Below are 27,691 nucleotides of genomic sequence, written 5' to 3'. Positions count from 1 at the left end.
ATTTATATTACTTATTAGTATAACTGTATCATTTAGCAGACCTGTTTCAACGGCTTCATCACAGCTGATGCTGTACGAACTTATGAGAGACCAGCAACTGTCATGTGAAATAGTCTAAAGGGGAAAGAGCGCAGCATTAGCAATAATTTCATCTCTAAAAGTCACTGATTATTTAATCAGTTAACAAGGAAACCTCCAATAGTATCACTCACTTTGCAAAAACTGAAGAGTTCCACAAGCACCGCTGAAAAAAAAGTGAGAAATTCAAACAGTCAAGTAAAATAATTTTGAGTTACAAGTTAGGAAACATATCACTTGACACATATAAAGTATAAAAATTGTTCTGTTTTCACTCAGAAATGTCCTGAGTGATTCATTATACAACTAGCCTAAACACTTTTCCTTACACACAAGACTTATCAGAGGAATTTTGAAAGTCTAGGTGTTTCACAAATTCACTTTTAGAAGAAGAGTGCACAACAAGACACTTCATTATTCATTTAATTTGTGTGTGAATAAAAGCTAGAATCAAAGAAAATGAACTTAGTTTCAGTTCTACCATTTGCATATAATCACAATATATTATTCATTTAGGAAATGCAATGTATTTTAATGATAGTTGTAGGAAGCTGAAGTTTGCTAAGAAACAGCCACTGAACTGAAACCATGACAGGTAGTTTACACGCAAGTCTGAGCACAGAAAGTTCTGAGATCGGCTTCCTTTTATTGAAGAGGCATAGAACATTTTCTGACACCAGGCATAAGTAACATTTTTGACACCAGATACGTATGCAGGTACATGCTTGAGATCTTGTCCCACCAACATGCCTTTTTTTTTTTTAAAAAAAAAAAAAAAGTAATGAAGTGACAGGAGTTTAGGTTGAGACTGTACATGAGGAGTCTGGTATGACAGTCAAATGCTCCTATGCAAAAACACTGAAAGCAGTACCTGAGAAGGTTTAAAGGAAAATTTGAATTGTGCTTTCTGCAGACAAATACGCTATTTAGTCTGAGTGCTTAAACCAACACTTCAGACATTCAGTTATATTTTGTTAAGTAATGCCCCTCTAGCTTTTTTTTTCTTGATAGTGTCTAGCCAAACTATTATCCATGTAAACTCAAAATTAACTGTATGCCATTTTGCTGCAGATTACTTAGAGCCCACAAACTTATACAGGCGTATACATGATCACACAGTTCTTTCTAATTATTATTTTCAATGAAAACATCAATATAGAATGTCACCTAGGAATGCAGCAATTTTAAAAAAATCTGATTGGCATTGCCTTTTCAAACTACAGATCCACCAGGCAGCTGAAAATCAAACAACAGAAAACAACCATCTAACATTCTTGTTGACCTTCTGAATTAAGCATTTTACACGCATCTTTGCAAGAACAATAGATGGGTAATACTGACAACGTGTAACTTTAATTTAAATAAAAAAGACTGGTTTAGCATAGTAATAACAACACAATACCTTTTTTTTTTTTTTTTTTTTAATTAAGATAAAGCCACAAAAGGAATTTAGGGGGCACAATGTACCTACCAGGAGTGCCCCTTGTATACTGCCACCTCTGCCAACAATAGCAGTTCTAACACCTCTTGGAAGAAGACCAAGGAAACAGATAATACGAAAAAGACAAAAAGGAAAGAACAAAGATAAAGACGCATGTACACACAGATGACTAACTTTAACATACAGATGAGATCAGTGCAGTCTGGTCATCAGCTTCACATTACTAACTTGCCTTTTCCAGCATTACTGGCTCCAAGGGTAACATAAAACAATACAGGCAAGACAACAGAAAATTATGACTATGTTAGGACAATACTTTGTTCACCATACAGCTGGTCCCAGTGGGACCAGACACATGAGAAACAAACAGTATTCAGGCCTGCATCTTGGATATCAAGCTAGCTGTGTGTGTAGCAAGTTGTGGGAAGAACAATGATTGTTCACTTCCCAGCACTGCGATGTCCAGTCATGCTGTTCAGGAAATTCTTGGCCTCTGTTCATTTCATACCTTTTATGTATATGGAAACGTAACAAATCAATGTACCTAAAAACTAATAGGAGTTTACGTTTCTAGAGCAAAAAGATGGCACTGAGTGGCAATTTAATCTGTGGCAAAATACCTGTTAACATCTGTTAAAAATACTTTCTGCTTTCTATACTTCTGTCATCTGCTTCTCTTCAGTTTTCAATAAACAAAACATCAGTTCACCTCAAGCATAGATCAGACTTTACTAGTCGTAGTAAGGTAACTCCATCCTTAGAAATGAGGAAGATTCTGTCCTCCTGAGAAAAAAAGAAACAAGAGCCCACTGATGCCAGTAGTGGTAAGGTCACACAAGAACGTCACGTTACATATAAACACAACACTACTTTTATAGAAGAAAAAGGAGAAAGAACTGCAAATCTTTTTATTATTATTATTATTTTTCCCCTCTGAAGCTCAGTTCTATGTGGGCTGGCAGATTTTCACTGCATCAGTGGGATTTTTCCAGTCTGCTGTCACAATGTTAAACAATTCACTTAGGTTACAAGTAAGCACACCTATGGGAAATTATCTAATTAACATGAAAATAGGCATTAAAAAAAAAAAAAATAGAGATTGGTACTGGGATTCTTGTTTAGCTTTAGCTATTCTTCCCGACTGACCTAAGCATCTAATAACCTGCTGGACACCTGTCCAAATAAAGCTCCTCCACTACCTCTGCTTCCAAGAAAGACTTTTTGCCTGTTTAAAAAAATCCTTTTTTTTTCCCCCATCTTGTATTCAGTGGCACACATTTCCTATGGCACATCTCAAGTGCATTCCTTTTCTGATTTCTGGTAGATCAAAAAACTATTACAGATGATTGAAATGGGTATTGTAGAAATTTCAAAGCATGTAACAGCACAGTTTTTTGCTCTACTGAAAGCTAATTATTATTGTACAATAATAGAACACGTCAAATACACATCATCACCATACCTAAAAGACACACATTAGTATCCATTGCCCAGAGCAGAGTAAAGCTTTGTGAAAATCCTTACCATCAACAGCAAAGATTCAATCACCTATCTTACCTTGATAAGTTCTTCCTTCTTCACTAAAAGGTAATGAAGAGATTTTCTCACTCCCAACACACCGTCTGGATAATGTTCAGGTTTGACTTACTTCTGGCTTAAAAACCTGAGTTCTCTTTGAGCAAGTGTATCTCTGGGCAAAACTTTCAGGAACACCTGGTATTGCCATATATTTTATATTTGCTATGCAATCTTCCAACTCCCAGCTCCTCCTGTTAACTAAAAAAGTTACAGGAAAAGCACTACATCGTTCTCAAGGATTCAGGTTAAAGGTACCATTTAATACAAACTTGCTTACCTTTGTGCTTCCAAATAAGTGTGCAGCTTCCTTCAGTCTTCACATTTAAACAAAAAAATAATTAGATCTTTTAGAGAGAGAACTTTCATGAAGAATAAAACATTTCAGGATCCTTTTTTTTTTCCCTCCAATACCCATTGCTGTTTGCAATTTTGTGTCACACACACTGACCAAACTTCAGATACATTTAAATTAATCCATGGCAAAATTTGCAAATGTTTGAAACCCACAATCATACAGGAAAAATACTGTTACAAGCTCTTTTCCATTGTACTAGTGTCAACGGACAATTTTAAACTAGGGTAGGAAACTGTTTACTAGTAAAAGCACAGAAGAAAATTTATTTTCATTTTACAGTAACAAGTCTGTTGTTGATCTTTTCAAACGGTTCCACAACCGCAACTTCGTTCAAATTTAAATTGAATATAAAAATAAACGAAGAATATGTGTACAGACACAAGCTGGTCTTAAAAATTCCATCTGACAGCAAGTCTCTTAAGAATGGAAAGCAATCCACTTCAACTAGTAGAGGTGGCAGTGAAGTAGCTGTTCGCTGACATCATCACTAGCTCCTGTTATCTTGTCAGTGGAGAAAGAAGGGTTTTCTTTAAATATTCACTTTCAATTGTCTGGTTACAGAATTACTGTGTAAAATTCAAAGATAAAATTTTAAATCATTTTTAAAAGGATTATTAGGTTAGAATACATTTTTTCTATATGCAGAATGATGATCAAAGTATTCTGAAAATCTTTTACTAAAAATAATCTTGCTGAAGTAGTATGGAATTCTTTAGCGAAATCAAGCCACCACCTGTTGCAGAACCTTCTTCACTAACACCATAAATTCCATCTGTTCCTCTAGTGATCTGCATAACTGGCTGATAACTGCTCTGCCCATGAGCACAAATGAAGGTTTGAACATGAATACAATTCTGAAGTAGCTAAGACAGCTTTACTGCTAAGAGAATCACCTTCCCTTCTCTAAGACCACCTTTTTTCTAAACCTCTGCAGACAGACGTGATACCATCAACAGTTGTAGAGACTTCTCATTAAGAACCACCAAAAGTTGCCTAATGACACATTACAAGCTACAATTTGCAATTCTCTGCATGCAGTTCATTTTCTAAAACTTTTCATGCTGCTTCCTTTTCCAAACACAATGGGTTCAAGATGCATGATGTCTGCTTCCCAGCTATGCTTGAATCTGCTGGATGTTGTTATGCACCGAGGATTTATGTTCGACTTCAAATCAAGTATGAGCTTCACACTCTAAGTTGGGATGCCCACAAACATATTGTTCTTTGGGGAACAGCTCTCTGGCTCCATAGATATAACTTGGACAGAGTAGTGACTTCCTTCTGCAGCCCATGCCCGATCGAGATCCACAAGTCCCATACACTGCTTTCCTAAAATGAGAGAAAAGGAGATCATGGAAAATCTAAAAATACAGAAACATAACCAGAAACATGCACTTCAATGTTAGGAAAACGTATCACTAAGTTATGTACAGAACAAGTTCCGAATCTACTTAAAAAAAAAAAAATCTATATTAATCTGTTTTACTTCAAATAGGCAGTCATTTATAGCCCTAAATCACATCTGTGTGTTGTAACCCTCATTTAGCAATGACCCTGAGAAAAAATATTAACTCTTTACATACATATGGAGAAACAAAATAGACACTACTATTTTGAAGTATTCCCAGAACTTACAGAAAAATGTGTGCATTAATGTAAAAGTGACAAGAAAAAAATGGCTAGTTTTTCCCTTAGCTCTCAAAATTGCTAAGCATTTACTTCCTTTATAACCGTAACTGTTTTCCTATTGTAGTTTCATCTAAAATCTTAAAATCTTTGGTTACTGATTATCAAATGAAAGAATAAAATACAGAACAGTGATCCAGTTGATCTGAAGACACACCAAGGTCTCAAAGCTTATAAACAAAAATACTAAATTACTAATGAAAATTAATCTTATCTCAGATTTATCTGCAAAAAAATGGGAAGGAAAAATTCAAGTTTTTTTTCCTGCTTAAAAAAATTTATTATGATACAGCCATGATAAGTTGACAGGGCCATTTGGTTTTACCCATTTACTCATTTTAATTGATTTCTATGTTTTGAAATACAGAATTTGTCACATCACATTTTCAGCAGTTTGAAACTCTTGCAAGAAAAATTTAGCACTTCCCTGAAACATTTTAATTGCTGATAGTCACACAGTCTTGAGTCATGAACAAGACACAGTCCTGCTTCAGACTCAAAGCCAATGTTTCTGTCTTTTCTTTTTCTTTAAAGAACTGCACAATTAAATATAATTTTTGGTCTGAGATGAAGATAATAGCCAAGAGTACTCATATCCTGTTCCTACCCTAAACTACCCTGTGTAATCGTGTATTTCTCTCCCTTGAATTTATATAGAACTTGGTTGCATGTATCATTAATAGCTCTGATATGCACCTGGTAAGCGTCTGTAGAAGTTTAAGGTTTAGGTTTTGAAACAGCAGTTTCAAATCTGAAACAGAAAAGTGGATTTGCAATGGTCTTCAATGAAATGTAGTGTTACGTGGAACTAAAAAAAAAATTACATTCTTTAGAACAGAAAAAGCAATGACATTTCCTGTATAGAAAGGGAGAAGAATAGGATTTATGGTTGTTCTTTTTTTGGTCTTTTTTTTCTTTTGTTCTTTTGTTGTTGTTGTTTTTTTTTGTCATTGAAAAGCACATCAAAGTTGTATTTGTGATGAAAAATTGCAGTTTCAAAGACAGAATAGGCAAAAGTTACAACCTTTCAAAAATGTTTGAGTCCTCTTCCAATTTTCAGTACACCTGGTAAGCATCAGGAAAAAACATGGGGTGCTACACTGGTAACTAAAGACTGACATTTTTTTCTTGTTCACAAATATCATGATGATAGCAAAAGACCTGACAAGTTTGTTATAAAATAGATATTGTTATGTCAGTGTCTGTATTATTTTCTTTTTGTGCAGTGAATATAGGAGATAATTCAAATTCTTCAAAAGAAGTTTAAAAAAAAACAAAACACATTGTGATTATTTGCTCCTACTGCTTTAATACACTTAGAAAGTGTTTCCTGTGAGCCAAGGATGGCCAGTTACATCTTTAGAGTTACCAGCCCCTTCTGTCTTTTCTGACCCAGAAGATTTTTTATATTTTTTTTTCTAAAATTTCTACAAACGTAATGAGGTGGGACAAATAGGCTTGTATGCTCTGAAGCCTGTCTGTACCAAAGGTAGCCCACATTCTGCAGTGCAGCTTTGTTGTTTCCAGCTGGCATGGATGTTTGCCCTTCTAAACAAGTTATCACCAGCGATTACAAGCAGGACAAAGGGTTCAGACTGCAAATCACTACTACAGAAGTGCTTTTAATGCAAGATGGACTGGCAATAAATAGAAAGACTTAGTAAAGTTTACAAAAACCTCACTCCTTTTATAGAATGATTTGGGGGTGGAGGAGAAAGTGGTAAGGCAATGAAAATCAGTAAAATGCAAACCCACTAGCTCATATTGATAATTCTGAATGAAGAAAATATTTTCAGTATCACAGTTCAGAACAGCATGGAGAGAAATGTGAAGAAACTCCTATTTCATAAATCATTAAACTATTTTGTCATAAAGCAACATAAATAGTAACGCTGCAATAGTCTACATAACGGCTGCAGAAATTCATACCTATTAGCCTGCGTTCAGGTGGAAGCTGAACAGCTGTCTGATCTGCAAATCTGCAAAGGATCATGTGCTCCTAAAAGAAAAAGAAAAGAACTTTGGTCCAGTAGCATTTCTCTCTTTCAAGTAAGAAAAATCTAATTAAACGTTTGTAAGTACTAAGAACCTCTGTCCCGTAGAAGACTGTTTCCAGAAAAATAATGCCTGTAAATCTTAATTTTGATACTGCTTTGGCTTGTAAAAAAAAATTTGTAAATCAAGTGTTTGTAACCCTAAGCAGATTTCTACTTAGGAGGGTTTGTTTCTTGCTAAAATTCCTCCAAATGTCTGCAGCAGCAGAACTGGATGCAACGTATGCAAGACAGCATTTTTCAAAGGCATATTTCAGACTTATTTTGCCCTCAGCTACTGGAGATCAACACAGCCTTCTTTTAGCAAAGTCATCACTGGGCAGCATGTCTGCATCAGTGAAGGGTCAAGACAAAATTCTTAAATAGGTGACTTGAAATACTGGTGGATGTTTCTCCTAAGCAGCAATTCTGAATCAAAGAATCACCACTTTGTGGGGACAAACTTCCTTTGCTCTGCCGAATCCATCCAGGATCAACCTAAAAGATCGTGAAGGAGAAATTGATCCTGAAGGCAAAGGTACACCTGGCTGAGAACGGGAAAGCTTCCTACCTCAAAATGTCTACAATTTACTGTCACACTATCCTTGTTCGACTTAAAAGTTTCTGCAGAGGCTTCCATGATAGCTGCCACTGAGTTTTTCCTGTCTTGACGCTCATGGGTGTGGTGCAGTAGAGGGTTAACCCACCACCTTGCTGTCTGCTTGGATGGGGCCAGAACCCTATCCTCAACTGCCTTCAAAGAAATGCCAGCTACGCTAGCAGAACGGTTTCTCAGAGATAGCCTAGCTAAGGAAGGTGAGTTAACCAGATGGTGACAGAAAAAGCCTTGAAGGTATAGCACTGAAATTAATGCTCTGCTGACAGCTGTGCTATTTGGGACAGCTGCAGTATTAAGTATAGGACAGAGTAAATCAGAACCATTTGAGAACTGCACAACATTCCCAAGTCTCCTGTAATGTTCCAAGTCTCCTATGATGGTACGGTGAGAAAACAGACAACAACAGAAAACACACTGCTACACAAAGCTTCCAGTGCTACATTTCTGAAAATGAACACGTGTCTTGCATCAAAAGGGAAATTTTTTTTTGATTCTTGACTTATACAAAAAGGTGACTTTAAGGGCTTGGCTGCTGTAACAGATGGAGAGAGAGACTTCACCTAAGGATACTTCAGCTTCCTTCAGTATCCTGAAGTAAGGATACTTCAGCTTTTTACTAAGGGGGACATAAACATCCAAAAGTTTTCATTTCACACACACAAAAAAAAAACTAAATAAAATCCCATCTTCATATTAAATCAAGATGGTAACTCTCTCTACAGTGCACTCCATCCAATTCATAATTACAGACACCTGACCACAAAAAAGTTTGCTTGCAGATTTTCAAATAAAATACAGCAAGACATTATTGCTACTTTAAACTCAAATTTTACTTATTTAAATAAACACTCAGTATCCTGACGCAGGGATGTTTGTTTCCTACTACAGCTAATTCACATGAGGGTTTTCAGCTCACAGCTCCATAACAAATTTGCAAGCAAAATGAGAACATGCTATAACATATTTAGGACTCGACATGTTTTATCAGTCAGTGCAGTTTAAATATGGCTATTTCTGTAGTACGAAAGAGCTGAAAACCTTTAACCCAGATGTAACTACTGGAGAGCTGAGGAGAAGTAATGCCCCAGGCAACGTGGCTGTTCTTAGGAGAGACAGAACAGGGGTAGGCAGCTTGAGAAGAAAAAGAAGGGTTTCACAGGAGAGGAGGGAGGTCAGAGATAGCACAGAAGCCTTCACCAGTCTTTAGGCACTCGGCACAGCCTGGCTCTTTGCAACAACAGGATCTCAGCTCATTCAGCTAGACCAGAGCCAAGGTAAGACTTGCCGCACAACCTGGAAATCTGGACTGACTCTAGTGCCTTGGCTTCCTATAAGAGATGAACCTTAAAACTAAACTAGAGTCTAAGGCATAACCACATCTTTTTCCCATGATATAACCAGTATATTGTCACATTCCCTGTTGGCAGAAATGAGGATAAAAGTATTTCTAAAGTAACAAGGACAATAATTATAAACTGCATAAACGTTGGGCATGTATAAACAGTTATTTTGCCTTTAGAACACCCACAGAAATGCCTAGTAAGTTTTCAGAGCTGTATGTCCAAAGTAATTCGTTCTTACTTTCCAGTTTTCCTACATGGACAGTGTCTTGAAAAACAGAGTCTCAAAACGTATCATGGTAGACATCTACAGCTACCATCACCTTATTCTTTGTAGCTATAAACTAATGAATTACAGCACGATGTTCTCATCAAAAACATTTTGGAATTGCCAGACTTCTGGATGTCTTTTTAGATCTCACTAAAATGGAAGATAAGAGAAATGAATTTAAAATGGGAACTGGGTGGGGGTGACACAGACAATGTCTGGCTAACACATGGCAGCTTTGGCGACTAGCCAGTAACCTTTAACAGTTTATTAATATGAAATATAAAAATGCATATAGCTAGCTGTATAACAAAAGTTATTTATATCTAGGATTACTTGAGGCACCATCGAGCCTAGATCATTTGTATAGACTATTATGTTATTAAGAGCAGAAATATTTTTTAGTATTGCTATTGGCCCCTGTGCACTTCTGCTACACAAACAATAAGACACTGGAACTTCTAAAGTGGTGATAAACCCTGTGATCTAAATGTCCACGGATTAAAAGAAAAAAAGAAAAAAAATCAGAGCTGCAATAAGATTATAGACACTATCCTAACCAAGGCTTCCTTGATTTTGTATGTCACCTTGTCTCTCTGTACCGTCCACAGGTCTACTTTTAATATGTTGGCAAATAAACTTTTTCTAAACTCAAACCTGAGTGCTTGGTGATTATGTGTTAGGAACATGTAAGTACATGGAAGGAATGTTGATCAATGGAAAAATTAACTCCAGGTCCAAATCCACTATGCCACTTTTATCATCTCAATCTACGCAAATTTATTTCCATGTAAATTAGTAAAGTGTACATAAACCAAGCTGTCATGAAGATAAGATTATAATAAGTGAAACTCCCTCTACAAGGTAGCGAGAAGTTTTCTAATGTTTTTAAATGACCAACTACAGCATTTAAAAGGACAATCTCCATTTTCCTGCTAAATGCAGCATCATCAGTATGCTCACTGTCCCCATTACGTTTGGCAATTAGAAATAACATCCTTCTCGCGTATTTCAGTAACAGAGGGTTATTCTGCATCTCCAGAATTCATAGACTTTTCTGGATTCTAAACACTGAGACTATTATCTAGGATTTGACATGCAACCTTAACAAAGTTTCTACATATCCTTTCTTCTCTTAAATGCAAATATTCTCCTTCCATGCCACATTAAGTGCACCTAACCATCAAACTTCTGGCTGCTCATCAGTAACAAGTTTAAACACACCAGACAAAGCTCAATGAATTGGTACCAGTTGTCACCTGACCACTTCTCTGCTCTTGTCCTTTTCCGCTCCCCAGTTATCTTCATTCTGTCAGATCTGCATGCCTCATTGCTTCATTCTCCCACTTTTCTCTCAAGTTATCTCCACACAAGACTCCAGGATCAAAACACATTTGAATACTTTTAAAATAATTTTGAATAAAGGTGTTTAAAACAATACTGAACTCTTGATGAAGAGTATTTGTTCTTCCTACTCATTATGCTCAACCTTCTAGACATAAATTAGAGGGGGAAATCTGAGTTTGTCATAAAATAATATCTATAAAAGTAAGCATTTTACCTAAAAAATGATTGTAAATTTCTACAGTATAAGTGTTAGTATTTAAAACATAAATTGGTATCCTGTAATTGTTAAGTGTTGAAACAGGTATATCTTAGGAATGGCTCTTTTATACCTTATGATGAAAAAGAATTATTTGGGGGAGATACCATGAAGCTTTATAGAAGAAAAAAAGCCTTAAAAAATGGATGGTGGAGAGAAAGCAACACAATGATGTCTATATTACTAATGAACGTTTCACATAACACATGCACCCCCTCACAATTAAAAGATAAACACTTATATTTCATTTGATAAGACTCAGTGAAATGCATGGAACAGCCCCAAACCCCCTCCATCCACTATCCACAGCTGTTTATTTTACATACCTTGTAGGATAAAATTTCTTTGAACTGATTACTGAAAAAAAAAAAAAATAGACCAATTCAATTAACATCTAAAAAAGCCAAGATGGAAAATAGAAGCAATCCTTACATATCTGACCACATTTTATGCAAAACAGCAGTATCCGTAGCATACAGAAAGGCATTCAAAAAAACAGAAACCATGACAGTTTGTTCACTAATAAAGGAAAAGCACGTTTGATGTCTTTTACTGTTCTATTGAATTATTCATACAAATCCACTCTTTAAACCATCAAAAATGCTAATGTGGATTTACTGGGTTTTCCACATTTTCACATACTTCGGTACACAACCTCTATACACACACATTTTCTGTGTACCACAAGAGTGTTTCTAGGATGGAACTGAATAGGGAATATGGGCAGTATAGGGATATGGGAGGTCTATCATGTTTCATAATCTTAAAAATTAAGGGAAAAGAAGTAAACCCTAAAATATAGCTTGAGCCAGGGTCAATATGTTATGAACCACATCATCTCCTACATTGGCTTACACTCTCAGACTTATAATTTCAGCAAACACAAAACCTCAACAATTTACTTTTTTTCAGCATCTACAGCAACAAAAGATTCCTAACGTAGTGTGCATTTCTGGACTTCATGATTTAAAATATAACTTGGCAAAAGTTAAGAGCATCTAGTCAATCTTACAACAAAACAACAGAGAAAAGTTATATGTCTGTTAACTTTAGAAAGCCTAAATTTTTTTTTGCTTCTTCCTTAAAAATACTTCTATGTTTTACTCTGTCAGAGGAGAAGACAAAAGGGACACTTATAAAGAGATGGAAGAATCAAACTGACTAAGAAAGGACTGTTAAATGCAAAGTTTAGCAAACTGACAAAGTTTTAAGTATTTACTCTCCAAGCACTTCTGTGACAGCACACCTCAATAACAGAGAAAGTTATGGAAAATATTTAACGTGGAAACATTTTTTTTTAAGATCTGTTGATTCCTTTTAAGACAGCATGTTTCAGCTTCCTATTCTAGCAAATATATACCTGAGTCAATGCTTTAATTTCTAGTATAATTAAATCTGATTCATCTTGGACATCCAAAAGGCAAAGTTCAGCTTTATGAAAATAAAATGAAACAAAATAAAACCTCTCCCCCATCTAGTTCTGCCTTAGAAAGCTGTTAGCCTCATATCTTCTGCTACTTTTTGCCAAACTTTCACTTTTATTTGTATAAAAGGCATTAAAATTCTTAAGCCTAAGATAAAGAAGCATTTCCAACATGGCAGATCTGGAGAAACAAAATACCTACACAGTCCATTGAAAAAGTATTAAAAATAGGAACCAAAAAACAGGAGAGCTCGTCTACTTGGGAATAAATCAGAACAGCTTCACAAGCAGTAAACTGTGGCATAAAGCAGACCCATTTCTTTAAACTGATTGCTTACATCTTTCTGCAACATTAAAATGTCAATTCCCCTTCTTACATTACTTTTCATGAGTTTTCTATTAACTTTGTGATTTCAAGGTAAAAGGTCTGCATATTACATAGATTCCCACATACTGTATCTAATGTGTTGAAGGTATAGTCTTTTTTGAACTTCTGTGATTATTTTTTTTCCTGGATAAATCCAGAAAAAATAACCCAGGAATTACCCATCTGTCTCCCTTTCAAGATGGATTTGCAAAGAGAAAAAGGAGGAGACAGTTGCACTCTTAAGTATGAGCCAATTGAACCTGGACGCTTGCAACGATCTTGACCTTGAGTTGATTAATTTTGTACTCTTCTAGCATTTTCTTTTTTCACTTGAATTGCTATTTTAAAGTTTTTCTTGTTAGTCTTAGTTTACCTTCGTGGATATTTAAACTTCACAGTGTTCTGAATGAAGCCATAACAACACGGGGAGATGACAAAGGCTGCCCGCGCCTTGATGCAATGTTCGATCACCATGTCTGTTGCCACACCACATGCATGCAGAGCCACCTACAATGTTAAAAACAGAAAACAAAGAAACAAGCAAATTCTTTATAGCAATATTCTACATACAATCCTGTTGTAGTATTTTTGATTGATTGAATTAAATCCTTGAAGAGAGTTTAGCAATGAAGCTGTTATGCCAAAGGCCTGGTCCGTAAATCCTTGGTTTTGCATTTCTCTCTTTCATGTCTATGCTGAGGAAACTTTATGACCTAACTCCACTTAAGAAGGGAGTCATCAGCACTGAACAAAGGTCACTCACCAAAAGTATTCAAAAGATAGGTGCACAGGTGAACTGCATTGCCATATCAACTCAACTGAAAATGAAGCTCCAGAAAAATATTAAAAGACAAGCTATCATGGTGATTAGTCACAAGTTTTTGTTCAAGCCAAAAGGACTTAGAAATACAAAAAAACCCTCTCGTTCCCATTTGTACCTTATTAGATACCAGACAATCCCAAACATCAAACAAAAATCAAGAACGCACCTCCCTCAATGTGCTTCTACAGCCTCTCAGCCCTGGAGGAGAAATACAGTCTGCCTTACCCCTAATTGAATACTGTGCCTGCTACTTTATGCAGCAGTTCAGATTTGTAAAACTGCATTGTTTTCTATGTTTTTTGTTCACTGTAAATTTAAGAAAAAGGTTTAAAGCTGCAAAGCTCACATTTCAAGGTTCAAAGCTGTTTTTCAAGGTACAGCAACTGGAAGATAAAAACTTTGCTCTCAGATGTGGATTAAAACAAAGACTTTTTTGTTTGCAGACTGCTTGATGTAAGCTCAGCTGAGCAGACCATTAATCAGCAGCTGAACTATAACTGCATACAGATGGTAACAAGTACTCCTGTCTCAAGCAGAACATTAAAAACTAATATATGTAGTCATTTCACAATGCAATTTTTCTGTCCTTATGAATTTAACAACAAAAATAAAACTAGTTTAAGACCAGAAAAATATGAGATTATCATGGAATATAACTATAGTTACTTCCCTTTTTATCCAAGCAGAAACTAACAACTGCTTTGCTTCCATGTTTGGAAAAGATACCCTAAACCAGTACTGGATAAAGCACAAGTAAACAAACAAAAAACAGTAGCTTTGAGCCTGTATGAACTTTAAGCCATTTGATTTATTCTTTGTGTTCCTCAGAGTCAGTTTAGTTAAGGGAAAAATCAACAAATAAAATTGAAGGCTAAGTTTTCTCAGGATATCCTATATGTCAAACTCAGTATTTGAAACAAAATAAAAAGCTAGGACGAACACAGTTAATGCATTTCATTCACAAATTCACACATCTGTAGACAAAGGAAAACAAAGTGTTCCCTGAGGAAAGCCACAAAGCTAATTCAGTACGAGACCATTGACCCGTAGTAGTCCTCTGGCCTTTTGGCAGAATAAAAAAGGAACTGGTTGACACATTCTTCTGAACTTGCTTTCGAACTCCTCACAGATAGCACTTAAGAAAACAGCTAAGTAGTGCAGTTTTTTATTTCATAGTAACTAAAAACGCATATAAACGTGTTTTAAATTAATACCAAAAGTAGAGAGATGAAGACTTGTCGGGTTCATTTTTCTAGATCTCTTTAAATTTCACGTACTATAGCCAGTGAATGTCATGTTCCCCCTCACATTTATGCTGTACTATTTCATTGAAAATGGCACAGTCATGCAATGAGTGAATAGCTTTACGAGCCTCAGAAGATGGGTTTAGAAACGATACATCACCAAACTTTGTACACATCTATGCATCAATATATTGCGATTTTTGTATCAGACCAGCGTTTGTGACCTAATGATACAAAGGTAGCTAAACTTTACATTATTTACCTTCCAATGTACCATCAAGCACTTGTACTACTATTAAGTGAAACAGCTAGCTCCTGTCCTACGTGTGGCTGCAGAGGAAACAGGAGTTCATCCTGGAGAGGGAACCATTATATGGGACAAACTAATTCTGAGATGAGATTAATATAGGTCTCCCAAAAAGGGAAAGCTCCAGGTTTGTCTGTGGAATAGACCACAGAATCAAGCCAAAGAAACTGAAATCACAGACCTGAAAACGAAGAGTTTCCAAGTGATTTTTTCCAGACATGTACTTTAGCATTTTACTTGTCATGAGATTTAAGGGAGAATATAACACCCTTTTATTAAACAAAAACTCCAAGGAGATATTTAACTTAGTATTAACCTTAAAAACAGACCAAAAAATTAAGAAAAACTCCCATGACCACAACACAGGAGACTAACTTCACTGACAAACCACTACACATCTCACACACAACATTCACTGAATTATTCTGGAGATTCTGATTTTTTGCAATAGATCTCTGGTTAATCCAATGAGATTTAAACAATTTAACACAGAAAATAAAGCTAGAGAACTACAAATTTACACTTAGAGGAGAATAAATTATTTTAGCACAGCCCTTCCTTCTCCTGCACTATGCTTCATTCCCCTTATTAAATAAACAAACCAAACAGTTAAACAGAACTGGAGGATATGTGCCACAAACCTTCAGCATTAAGCACCCTAAGCTACAGCCAAACAGGCACTTGGATGGATAGTTTAGGGAATAGTCAGACTTGCATTGAAAGTTAGGGACTTGCTGCAAAAGTTCAAATGCTTTTAACATAAAATCAAACCAGAAGAGAGGAATCTTTACAGCACTAAAAGAGACTATTTATGCCTTACTCTTCACTAGATCTGCAGAGTTCGGGACACTTGGAATCAGTATTCAAATCATTTACTTTGCTCCTATGGAACAGATTTCTGCTTTGGTCTGCTCATTTACAGTCACCAAAAGTCAGAACATCACCAGCTGACTGCAATAGGAGTGCTCAGTACGAGTCCTACAAAATTGATATATCATTCTGCCTTTAAAAATACAGCTCGAGTACACCCTTTACAAAGAATACACATGTAAATCATTAGCATAACATTCTGTCATTAAAGTTCCTTCTCAGATTTGCATTGTGAAGTCTTGAGTTGCTTGCTTTATCTGAAAATGCCTTTACTGTCACCTAACTACACCTCTGATCTCACTTTCCTGTACCCAGGCTTACTTTGAGCACAAGCTGCCTTTTTCTTCCTGTCTTCAAAACCCTCCCCAGCATACCTCCATCAGTGAATAACTAATTTTAAAATAATATGATGAAATCAGGAATCTACCACACTATTTTTCTTCAGCACGGTCAGGCAGCACTCATATTTTCATATTTGATTAGAACAGATGCTGCTTCCTTATTGACTCATATAATGACAGAAGTGATGCCAGTTTGCAACAAATAATAAATACAAAACCAACCTAATATTGGTTAATATAACGAGGGTGCTTCATGAAGCATCAGAAATAACTGTCTGTATAAGCATAAAATTTCCTTTTCTCAGATATTTTAGTCAAGTAGTTGTAGAAAAAGTTACAAACACTTACCCCAATGTTAAAAGTCCCATTAAAATAGTCCAGATTTGCTTGAATGAAGGAAATGTTGTTTAAACCTAGTTCATCGCTTCTGTCTTTAGCACGGATCAGAGATAACTCCTTATTTTCTATGAGCACCACCTAGATTTCATACACAAGACAGAGTAAAGCAAAATAATACTGAAAAATAAAAGTAAAACGTTACCAGCATGCACAAAACTTTAGAGAAGTTTTCTCAACTAAGCTACAAGTTACTTATAAGACCTACAGAATGATTAGCAGGTGACAAAACAACAATGAAAGGCATTAAAGACTTGCCAGTACCAATCAGCTGGCAAATTTATTTATTTATTCATTCATTGTCTTAGGTCTAGAACTTCCCTTTTCTCAGGCAAGCACCTCACACATCTGTGATTACAGTAAAAATTTGCACATTTCAAATCTCTGCTGTAAAAGATTTTTTTTTTTGCAGAAATATATTTGATGGAAGTCTGGGTCACATCAGTGAGACCAGATAGCTCAGTTTCTTGACTTCTGCATCCAGTTTGTTATGAAAACGAAGAACCATTTTCCCCCTGATCAATGACAAGAATTAAGGTAGAGTTTACAAGGATGGTAGATATCCATCATGACAGATCATGACCTCTGAGGCAAAAGTTTCCAAACAATTTTTCACTGCACTCCAACAGTAATCCAAATCTTTTGACTCAAAACGTTGTATTTTAAGGGTTAAAATAACCTAGAAAATTAAATTTTTAAACAAAGACAAGTTAAAGTAACTAGATGAGACAGAGAAGAGAATAATGAGACATAATATGTAATAAGTAACTTTCCCTGTCCTCTGTGTCATTTCATGAGGAGGCTTGCTGCCAGCCAACTCAGTAACACTGAGTGAGACCTCATGTTCCCTGAGTTCTTGCTCTCCTCCTGTTAGAGAAGGTTACTCCCTTACTCTTTCTACTGGTTCACGGCCTTAGTCTGTAAATGGATGTCCTGCCCAAGCCAAGCCCAGAAGCATACCCAGCAGCACACCTATGGAAGGAGCCAGTCTCTCACTCCTTTCATTGGATTCCATTTCACCCAGTCATTTCTCAAAGCAACATAACAGAATTCGGAACATAATTAGGAACAGAGTGGAAAAAAAAAAAAAGATCATCATATTGTTCAGTGTTGGAAATAGGAAAAAAATGTTGTAAATGGTATTCACATACGAAACCTTTCTTCTAAAAAAAGTTTACCTCTACCAATTAATTCCTTAATTGGGCACAATTGGCCGGAGACAGAGCAAAGTGTATGTGTACAAGTATAACAATAACCTCTAAGATTTCTAACAGCAAAAAATGCTATCATATTATGCCTACATGTTTTCTTACTTGGGGTAAAATATGGCAGAGGTACTGGCAGACCTTCTTCACATAACAAGGGCTTCATGTCTATACACACTTTACAACGCAAGCTTAAATGCTTTATTAGAAAGCAGTAAGATCATCTATGCACCTTAGCACGGTAATTGGTTATTTTGCTGAATCAAAGCATACCCAGGTGAATGTTTGTACACTAAAGTTACATTTTATTTTTTTTTCCCACTCTTCCTTTTTCTTAGGAGGAACTTTTTCTAAACTTTCCTTTCCAGGGATGACTTCCACCCTTTTCCCCCACTAATATAACGTGATAAATATATTTACAGGTACTAATGAAACATCTCCCTCTAGAGCATAAGTTTTCCCCAAAAGTAACAGTTTTGTCTTCATGTTGATTTTTCGTAGATATACATCTTTTTAAGGTACTTATCAGAGACAGAAACTTCATACCATTTGTACTCTTCATTTAGAACTTACCTGACATGAACGCAGCATGTAAGCCAGAACAATTCCGACATGTCCCTGTGAAAACCAAAACAAACAACAAAATCTTGTCAGTGTCCCCTGTTGTTGACTCATTTCACATTAAGAATCCCCTAACCACTGACAGAATCTTTGAAAGCAGTTAGAATTTCAGCATATGCACTTTTGCTTTGCTTTATCATAGAATCATATCATACAAGGGCTCAGGTTGGAAGGGACCTCAAAGACCATACAGTTCCAACCCCCCTGCCATGGGCAGGGATGCCACCCACTAGGCCAGGTTGCCCAGGGTCTTGTCAAACCTGGTCTTGAACAATTCCATGGACGGGGCATCCACAACCTCTCTGAGCGACCAGTTCCAGTGCCTCACCACCCTCTGATTGAGGAATTTCTTCCTAATGTTCTTCCTAAGAATTTCTTCCTTCTCCCCTCTTTTAGTTTAAAGCCAAAAAAAAGTTTAGTTTCCCCCTTGCCCTGTCATTATCTGACTGAGCAAAAAGTTGCTCTCCATCTTTCTTATGAGCCCCTTTTAAGTATTGAAAAGTTGCAATGAGGTCACTCCAGAGTCTTCTCTTCTTTAGGCTGTTTAGGCTGAACAGCCCCTGCTCTCTCAGCCTTTCTTCATAGGAGACATGGCAGCATCTATCTACAAATCTAAAGATGAAAGCCAAATGAAATTGCCTTATGTAAAGAAAATACACCTTACCCCTCCACTGCAAAAATCCACAATGACATCTCCAGGCTTAGCGAGCTTTTTCACAGCTGCTACCAAATTATTCAGTTGCTGCTGTTTCCTCAGAGCCCGATCGCTAGACATCTTTCCTGGGGATGACAGAGAAAATGCCTGAACAGTGATAAACAGTTCTCAACGTTGATAATTTTAAACGGGTAACAGCTAAGCATTGGAAATCTGAAATTTATGACTGACACTAAAAAACGAACACTTGGGCTTCCAAAAAAATCCATTTTGAGCTAAATTTAAAAATATTAGAGTTTTCTTAACATCTTTAGCACAGTTAAAGCCTTCCAACTCTTGCTGTTAATGTATCCTTAGGAACAGACCTGTGTAAACTGGAAGAAGCGTACATATAAAAAAATCAAATGAGCCTAAGCTCCAGCATGATGATATTCCAAACCTGTGAATCATGCCCAGAAAGAGAGCTCAAACCCATTCACAATACTTGTTGCCAAAATAAATCCCTACACTACCCTTAAGCATCTTGTTTCAAGAAGTCTCACTCTTTCTCCTGTTAACTTTCGTATTAAGCAGCTCAGTTTATTTAAACGACTATCTGTGCAACAAGGTGCTTCTTAAAATGGCCACTCCTGTACAGCTTTTCATAGCATCTGTAACACAACCAGAAATGGAAAAAACATTAATTTCTTTCAAATGTGCTTGATAAAGTCCAAAATGCAGTTTCTTAGTTGTAATGAAACGGACTAGACAGCAGCAAGAGGTGGGACTGCACCTCAGGCCGGTAAACCTGAGCTGCCCAAACAGCTCGGCATGGACAGTGACACCAGCACTGCTATGACAGCTCTTTATTTAGGGCAGGCTAGCCTTCCAAGGCGAAGAATGGTAGCAGGGACATAGCTCCTGGTCAATACCGAATCAAATTTCAAGTTCAGCTAAGAACAGAATAGGTTTTCCAAAAGCATGGTAAAAGTATCGGAGTATTTTGTTTGACAGAATTCAGTGTGGGCTTATCCTTTGAACCTCAAAGCACACAGTCCCTTCCTTAGAAATACACCATGAAGATAAAAGGTCAGCTCGTGTCCTCCCAAAGGAGTTTGAACACAGCAAAATTTCCCTTATAAGCCTAGGTGGCTTCATTTACAGTAGGCTTGTTTTAACAAGGGTTGGTTCTTACAAGCATTATCTTAAAAATAAATACATAAATAATAAAAATAAATAAATAAAAAACCCCACGCAACTAACTTTGACATTCACAATTTTTCTTTCCTTCTTTCTATTTGGTGAAAACAAGCAATGGAAGTACTTAAAGCTCATTCACGATACAAAGATGCAAGTCCCCTTGATGGAAAGCTTTCAGAATTCAACTCACCCTGAGCTCAAGTTAACTCTGCAATTAAAGTAATGGGGTTCATTGTAAATGCTTTTTTCCCTTGGTAACTTTTGTATAACGCTGTCTTATAGCTGCTTTCAACTTTAAATCTTCTTAATTGCCAGGGAGACCAGGGAGACAATTTTGTTTCCAGTTTCTGCGTCTCAACACACATTAGCAGAAACGTTCTGAACCATTTTGCTGCTGAGACTGAAGGACAGACCACACCTGTCAAGCAACAAACAGCACAAACATCCAGGCACACAAAAGCTCTTAATTGCCTTATCCAGCTGCTCTGTCCTTATTCCCTGACCCCAAGGTTTTCCTGAGGGGCCTGGATTCATCAGTATCAAGTATACCTCCTGAAAAACACCACCAAATTTTCATACCGCGCAAAGTCAGCAATTAGGCCCTGGTGTCACTAAAGTCAAAACCTAAAACGCTAACAGGTTTCATCAGCAACAGATCCATTACCTAGTCTTCAGTTAGATGACCTCCTAAGCACTAAGTTAATAAGAAATAGGTTTAAAAATATCAGCCTATAGCCTTTAAAAACTCCCTAAAAATCAACTCTTCATGGTTACCAACAAACAAGGCTTCACCCTAACTCTACAAATTCTTCTCACTAAGTAGAATACATTCCCTTGGAAGACAGAAAGCCAAGCTCCAATCAATAGGCCTTTTGTCTACCTCTATATTTCGAACGCGGTAGCTAGAATTACAGCAAGCCAGCCAGCTGTGACATGGCCTGTAGAGATGGTTAACATGGGCACACTAGTCCTTCGTTTTGGCAAACACGTAATAAATTCAACTAAAACTTCTATGTCTAAAAATACTACAACTCAGTGTGTATTTCTCAAGCCCTGTAATGGTAAATAATGCTAATCGCTGTCTTCAAGAATAATAAGAAAGAAGGTATCTTGACAGTTTAGCCTGACAAGGCGAAACCTTGAACAACGTGACCTTTTCCTACAATAAAGGCCACTGTAAAGTGCTTTGTTCCCTTTGCAAGAACTCAACTGACATATTGCCATACAGTCCCAGAAAGATTTATTTTCATTTTTGATTAATTGTCAAGACGAAAATACTTTATTTGAATTCACAAATCCAGCATTACCCTTAATTCAGCCCTTGTCAAGCAGGGCATTAAAGTGTCTACGGCACGTACAGGTCTAGCATTTTGGCACACAGAAATGTAATTTTTCAGCAGACAAACACTCCTCTATTTTTATATTACCTTTTGTCAGTGTTCAAGTTCATATAATCCTTCAGCCCTCATATAATACTTCCTTATTTCTCAAGTTAAATTTGAAAAGCCACTCAAGTTTCCTTAAACAAGCAAAATCCAAATATCATCTCTAAGGCCTTATCCTTATTCAGCTTTGAAGTCATAACACAGCACAACATAATATACAGCTACCAAAACATGGATATAAACACATAATGCATACATTCCATTACATGTAGCAGAATGTTACATAGTTCTCATTTTAGCACGTTCTTTTAATTGGGTTTTCCACAAACCTCAGCTAACCAATTCAAATGATAATGTGAAAATCTACTTTTCACTGAAACGCAGTGAATAGAGCATATTTATTGCTATATTGCTTGGCTAGACTTGATCATAGTACAGCCAAAAGGCTCAGTAACTATAAAGCAAATACCAACATAGTTGTTTGCTTTTTACTAACCAAAATGAGTTTTTCTGAAACCAATGTTGTTGTTTTTCTTCTGTCAGTTACTTATGATAATTCAGCATATTCTGATTGTTTCTTAATACTCAGCTCCTACACCCTTCACCTTGATGACGCTATCATCTCCTGCTATACTATTTTTGGTTCCTGTTGGGGGACAAGTGTGGGCTGTTTGCTTGTTTGTTTTGGGGATGCTTGTCGTGCTGTCACATTATGTTTTTTTTTCCCTTTTTTTTTTTTTTAAGTATAGTACTTGTAAGATTAATATACTGTATAGTGGTTTCCATGCAACTCCTAGAAAAAGCAGAATTCAAACAGATGAAGGATGCCAGCTCAGCTAATACTTATTTATGAAGAAATATTCTTACTAGCCAGAAATAGTAATAGAATAGTATAGAATAGTATTATAGTACACAACAGTATTAACCTTATTTAAAAGAACTTGCCAAATCCTGCAATAAATGCAATCAGTAAAGACAATAACTGTGCTGGATAGTGGCATAGAAAAACAGTCAGATACTCAAAAAAAATTTCTGTTTTTGAAGCCTCACAAAGTATCAAATAGGTCTGCATCCAAAGCTGGAAATGGTGTTTTATTGAAGGCAAAACTACAGCAAACCTTAGTATGTTTTTCCATTTCATTTTTCTGATCTTGCTGCCTTTCCAAAGCAGTGTGCAGGTGGGGACATGCTTTTTGGTTCTGCAGAACATCTCATCAAACTATAATTAGACATGAAGACAGATGGGCCAGAGATCTCCACAGACTAGGAGAACTAAACACGCTGTTTCAAGAGGCACATCCGTAAGTTGCAGCAAAAAGATGTAGTTATACAAGGCGATGGCACCTGAACTGTCTCTTGAAGCGGTAACAGCCCCATACTGCAGCAAAAAACCCAAGCTTCTTTGTCTCTAATACTGCTTTGGGGATCCTCAGCTGTTTCTTTGTCAGGTGCTATACTGCACCTTATTAAGCAGTGGTCTCCTTTACTGCTTATTCATGCATGCCCTAGTGGTGCATCCCATGTTTACACAGTACAGGAATGCCTTGATTCCTCCTTGAATTTCTCTAGGCACTGTGAAAGCGTCCCACAAAGCAAACAAGCATTTTAGCACAGAACAAAATGGTCTCGTACTTACAAAGACTGCTGTTTGTAACCATTCTTGCAGTTTTCCTTACAGCTATGACCAAAGTCCTCAAAGTGTAAATCACTTCCTCTAATTAACCAGGTAGGAATTCTTACATAAAAATCAGACTAGGAAAAAGACAGACTTTACTACTTTTACCACCAAGGCATAACATTGGGTATCCTTTTCTCTAATTCTGGAGTTAACATAAGAGAATCGTAAGGTACAGCCAAAACGGAGATTGCAGCTGAGCTGACAACTTTTGCACTGAACAGCTTTTGATACAAAATGTTAGTAAAGCATAAGGTTTATAGCACTTCTCTATGTAATGATGGAGCATAATCTGTCGCTTTTTTTTTTAATTCTCAGAGAAATATGAGTCCATTCTATTATACTTCATTTATCTTGCTTGTTTAGAGGTTAAACCTTATGTTTAATCAGATATAAGATCAGATAGCTTGCGGTTAATATTGACTCATTTGCTCTTCGAAACAAACATATGGAAATTGTTATTCTGTTTTTTCTTACCACTCACTGGATACATGTATGTGTGGTATATACATGTGTGATATTTATATATAATATTATATATATATATATATATATAAAGCAAAATAATGTAGACATTCAACACTGGTTAACAGAGGTACACTAGAAATACTCCAGTGTCTCATGCCTTTTCGGCTTGGACTTCCTGCATAGGCTTAACTTGATTTCCTCTTCAGATAGTTTTCCCATTTATTTAATTTCAAAAGTTAACTGAGTTGGGTCAAGTAATAATATTTAAACATAAAAATAAAATCTGACTGACTGCACACTGTCATAAATTCTGCATCAGAATTTTAATGCACTAATCCTATCAGGGAATATCCTAGGAACTTCTTTACCACAGACAAGCAAAACAGAGAGTGAGTGACTAATAAGAACTAGTAACATTCACTGAAAAACTGAGTTTTTATTACTGTTTTACATACCTCACCTTCATTTCTGAACTCTCTCTCCATTCACACTTGGAAAAATAAGCTATGAACTAAAAGATTCAGGGTGAACACTGTACTGCAGATCAGGTTGCAATGGAAGAAAAACTCATTTTCCTCTATTTTTAATATAACATTTTTATAAATTAACTTGTTCTTCAATATGCCTGTTTCAAACACACAAAGTCATCCCACTGCCCAGAGTGATTTTTTTTTTTTTTTTTTTTTTAAATCAACAGAAGTAATCAGCAGCCAGTGCTGATGAAGGGTTTTGGTTTTTTTTTTCCCTTTTTTTTTTTTTTTTTTGTCCCAAGTGAATGTTTATCAAAACATATTCTGGATCTATGAAGTTTGGGAACACCCTGTAAGACTTGCATGCCTTTACTTGCTGGTAACAGGGCATGTCAGTGCTTTCTTTTTAAAAGATATAACAGGTATATATGCTGCTTCAGCACCTTCATGCATTCCTAAAGGCAGCAATGCATGTTAAAAGGAAGAGAACTGCTATTAGGTAGTCTTGGCATACTGTTTATTTAACTTTTCCTATCAGATCCTGGATATTTTCATTGTTACTTTGTGTCTTCGCTTTTCCAGTTCATCACAACAGTAATCAGCTTTTCAGGAAAGTTGTTGGGGTTTTTTTGTGTGTTTGTTTTTTAAACTTTCGAGAAGGATGAGACTAATAGGTTGACAAAAATCAGTATTCGTTGCCCAGTCTTGCTGCTGTCATGAGTAGATAGCTGGTCTGTGCTGCGCAGTTTACAAAGTGTCACTCTTCCTTCTGCAAAGCCCAGACTTTGCAGGCTTGAATGTCCCAGGCAGGTCCATGAGAACTAACAGCATTCATGAAGTTAACTACTGTGCACACGTGTACAATAGGGCCCTCAGCATTCACTGGAAAACAAACCAAACCAAAACCAAACCAAAAAAGAAAAACCAACATCAATCCCAAATGTCACAAGAAGTCTACAAACTATCCTCCTGGATAATGCATAGCATGCACTTTCAGTCAACAGATGAGGCCAGAAAAGATAACCTCAGAGTCTACATCATTTTTCCACTATAGAAACGCTTTTATGATCAAGCGTGGTGATATCGTAGCTACAGTCAAGGGAGTAAGAGAAGAGAAGGCAACAAATCATAGTTTAAAATATTTAGATAGAGGGCAGTAACAAGAAGGACAGAAAGGCAGCTGAACTCCACAAGAACATTTTACTGGTTTTTAGATAAGAGTACCTTCCTCCTGATCTTACTAACCTATCTGCTCTTTATTAAGGCAAGCTTTGTAAAACAGTTTTATCATTTCAGGCATAAAAAAATAATATTTATATTAAGTTTTTAGATATGTATAGGTCAACAGATGTCAGTAAAATGAAATGAAAATTAATGCAGGGCTCTCCCTGCACGTTGCAGTTCTATTTATAAAAGCGCTGTGTGTGTGTGCATGTGTGTTTTTGTTGGTGTTTGGTTTTTTTATAGTGTTTTGTTTGTTTTTACCAATTGTGGAAGGATTTTGTTTTGTTCTTTAGCAGTTGGTATATTTAAAACTGATGCCCTGAGTATTCAACTAAAAGGAATCTAGACACAGACAGCTAACATTTTACACATCTTATCTAGGATTTACGCTACTTAAAAACTTTCATACTGGATTATGAAGGCTCTAGATGAACTCAAATTAATGAATGTGATCCACGCTAGTACGTACTTGTTAGAACCATGCTTACCGCTAAGTTTTTCATACTATAATATTGCCAACAGCATGCTTTAGAAACACCATGTATCACTGCCTCTCCCAAAACACTAGGGCAGTTCTAAAATTGTGAGCTACTACGCATTTAAGCTAGCTGACTGTGCACTCTGTTCATCTGTTTACTCATTCTGAAGCCTTGAGATTCATATTTTCCAAGTTATTTTTCTAGAATCCCAGAGGTTAGGAAATTGCTTTGTTTTGAAAAGAAAGCAGGCAATTTTATACAAACCATGGGATTTTAAGGAAGATGCCAAACGCTGTGTTATGACAGAACTGTGAGAAGATGCACGGCATTTACCCTTCCTCCACTTCCTTTTCTCCCTCTTTTCTCTCCTTTCCCCATATGTTGCTTCTCCTTCACTCCTGTTTTCTCCTTCATCTTTCAGCATTACATTCACTTCTTTAGCATCAAAATGCTATAAAGAGAACTCAGTGTTTTCCGAATTCATCAGCAGTTCCAAGACCTTGTAAGCTTCCCCTTCTGGACTGTATAACCTCCTGAGTCCCTTCCAACCTGACTTACGTTACAAGTCTATGGAATAGGTATGTCACAGGCAGTAGCAATGCTAAAGATCTTGCTCAAAAAGTGGGCGTCAGAGCAAACACAGTATGGCAGGCAGATTTGTAACAGCCTTACTTTAAATTTACATCTATGCAAATATGATCAGAAGGAAATTAAGTGACTCTGGGATGCAACTTTCATATCAAGACCATGTCCATCTCTCTTCTTATTTGCCTAAATTTTGTAGGATCTTACAACCAAGATTGTAAAAGTTAACAAACCAAGTAATCCATAAACTTGTGTGTGCAGGGGTTACTCAAAATTGAATGCACATGTCACAGTAGTTCCAAAGTCATAAATAATCCCTCCACGGCACATTTCTTTTAAATACTGAGAACGGTATTAGTTTTTAATAAGCTTAAGCTCTAGGAAAGAAAGCAAACTTTTTAAAAGAGAGACCCATAAACTACTGGGACCTGCAATAACATGTTCAAGCAAGCAGAAGTAACTAACACTGAAAAACTATACATATATAAGACTTATTAGTTGATTTTTGGTTTAAAAAGTATGAATGAAAGTATTCCAAATATTATGCTAAACAGCTGCAAAACGTTCACGTTCAAATGCACTTACAAGTGTAACAGCTCTGCGATAGAATAATCAAATAAAAATAAAACTGAAAGATACCTAGCTCTTCAATTATTACTATTTCTTAAACCTTTTAATTTAATTCTTCTTTTTAAGAAGAAAATTCAAAGCCCATGGTGTAAGCAACCTCTGCTGTAAACAAACTGCCAGTCTTAAGAGCAATACACTCAGCTGTTTTCTTTTTCAACTTCAACCACCGGCAGAACATTCTGCATCAAAGGGTGTAGCTGATCTGGACAAAAAAAAAAAAAGTAGTTGCAAGAAAATATGCTTTTAATACTCTCATACTTATGGTGAAATGCATCTGTATGTATACAAAACCTATGCAGTAATCATGCCCTACTTAGCAGTGTATAAACCTCATGCTTCCCTA

General features: G+C 36.4%; 1 protein-coding gene across 3 annotated transcripts in view; it reads right to left on the bottom strand.

Moving 5' to 3' along the window:
- Positions 1-848: 848 nt before the first annotated feature.
- The window catches only part of GSTCD (glutathione S-transferase C-terminal domain containing), a 75,264-nt gene continuing 48,421 nt past the window's right edge, over positions 849-27,691 (bottom strand). For all 3 annotated transcript variants that reach the window (XM_066996838.1, XM_013195760.3, XM_048066442.2), the window contains exons 7-13: positions 19,263-19,378; positions 18,551-18,595; positions 16,725-16,853; positions 13,165-13,298; positions 11,328-11,358; positions 7,068-7,137; positions 849-4,781 (exon numbers count right to left, since the gene is read on the bottom strand). In XM_066996838.1, coding sequence (XP_066852939.1) covers positions 4,645-4,781; positions 7,068-7,137; positions 11,328-11,358; positions 13,165-13,298; positions 16,725-16,853; positions 18,551-18,595; positions 19,263-19,378 — 662 coding nt within the window. In that variant the 3' untranslated portion in view covers positions 849-4,644. The remainder of the gene's footprint in view (positions 4,782-7,067; positions 7,138-11,327; positions 11,359-13,164; positions 13,299-16,724; positions 16,854-18,550; positions 18,596-19,262; positions 19,379-27,691) is intronic.

The sequence above is a fragment of the Anser cygnoides genome, chromosome 4 (assembly GCF_040182565.1).
Source record: "Anser cygnoides isolate HZ-2024a breed goose chromosome 4, Taihu_goose_T2T_genome, whole genome shotgun sequence".
Taxonomy (NCBI): Eukaryota; Metazoa; Chordata; class Aves; order Anseriformes; family Anatidae; genus Anser; species Anser cygnoides.
The sequence above is the reverse complement of the archived record's forward strand: the minus strand, read 5'-3'. Positions and strand labels throughout refer to the sequence as shown.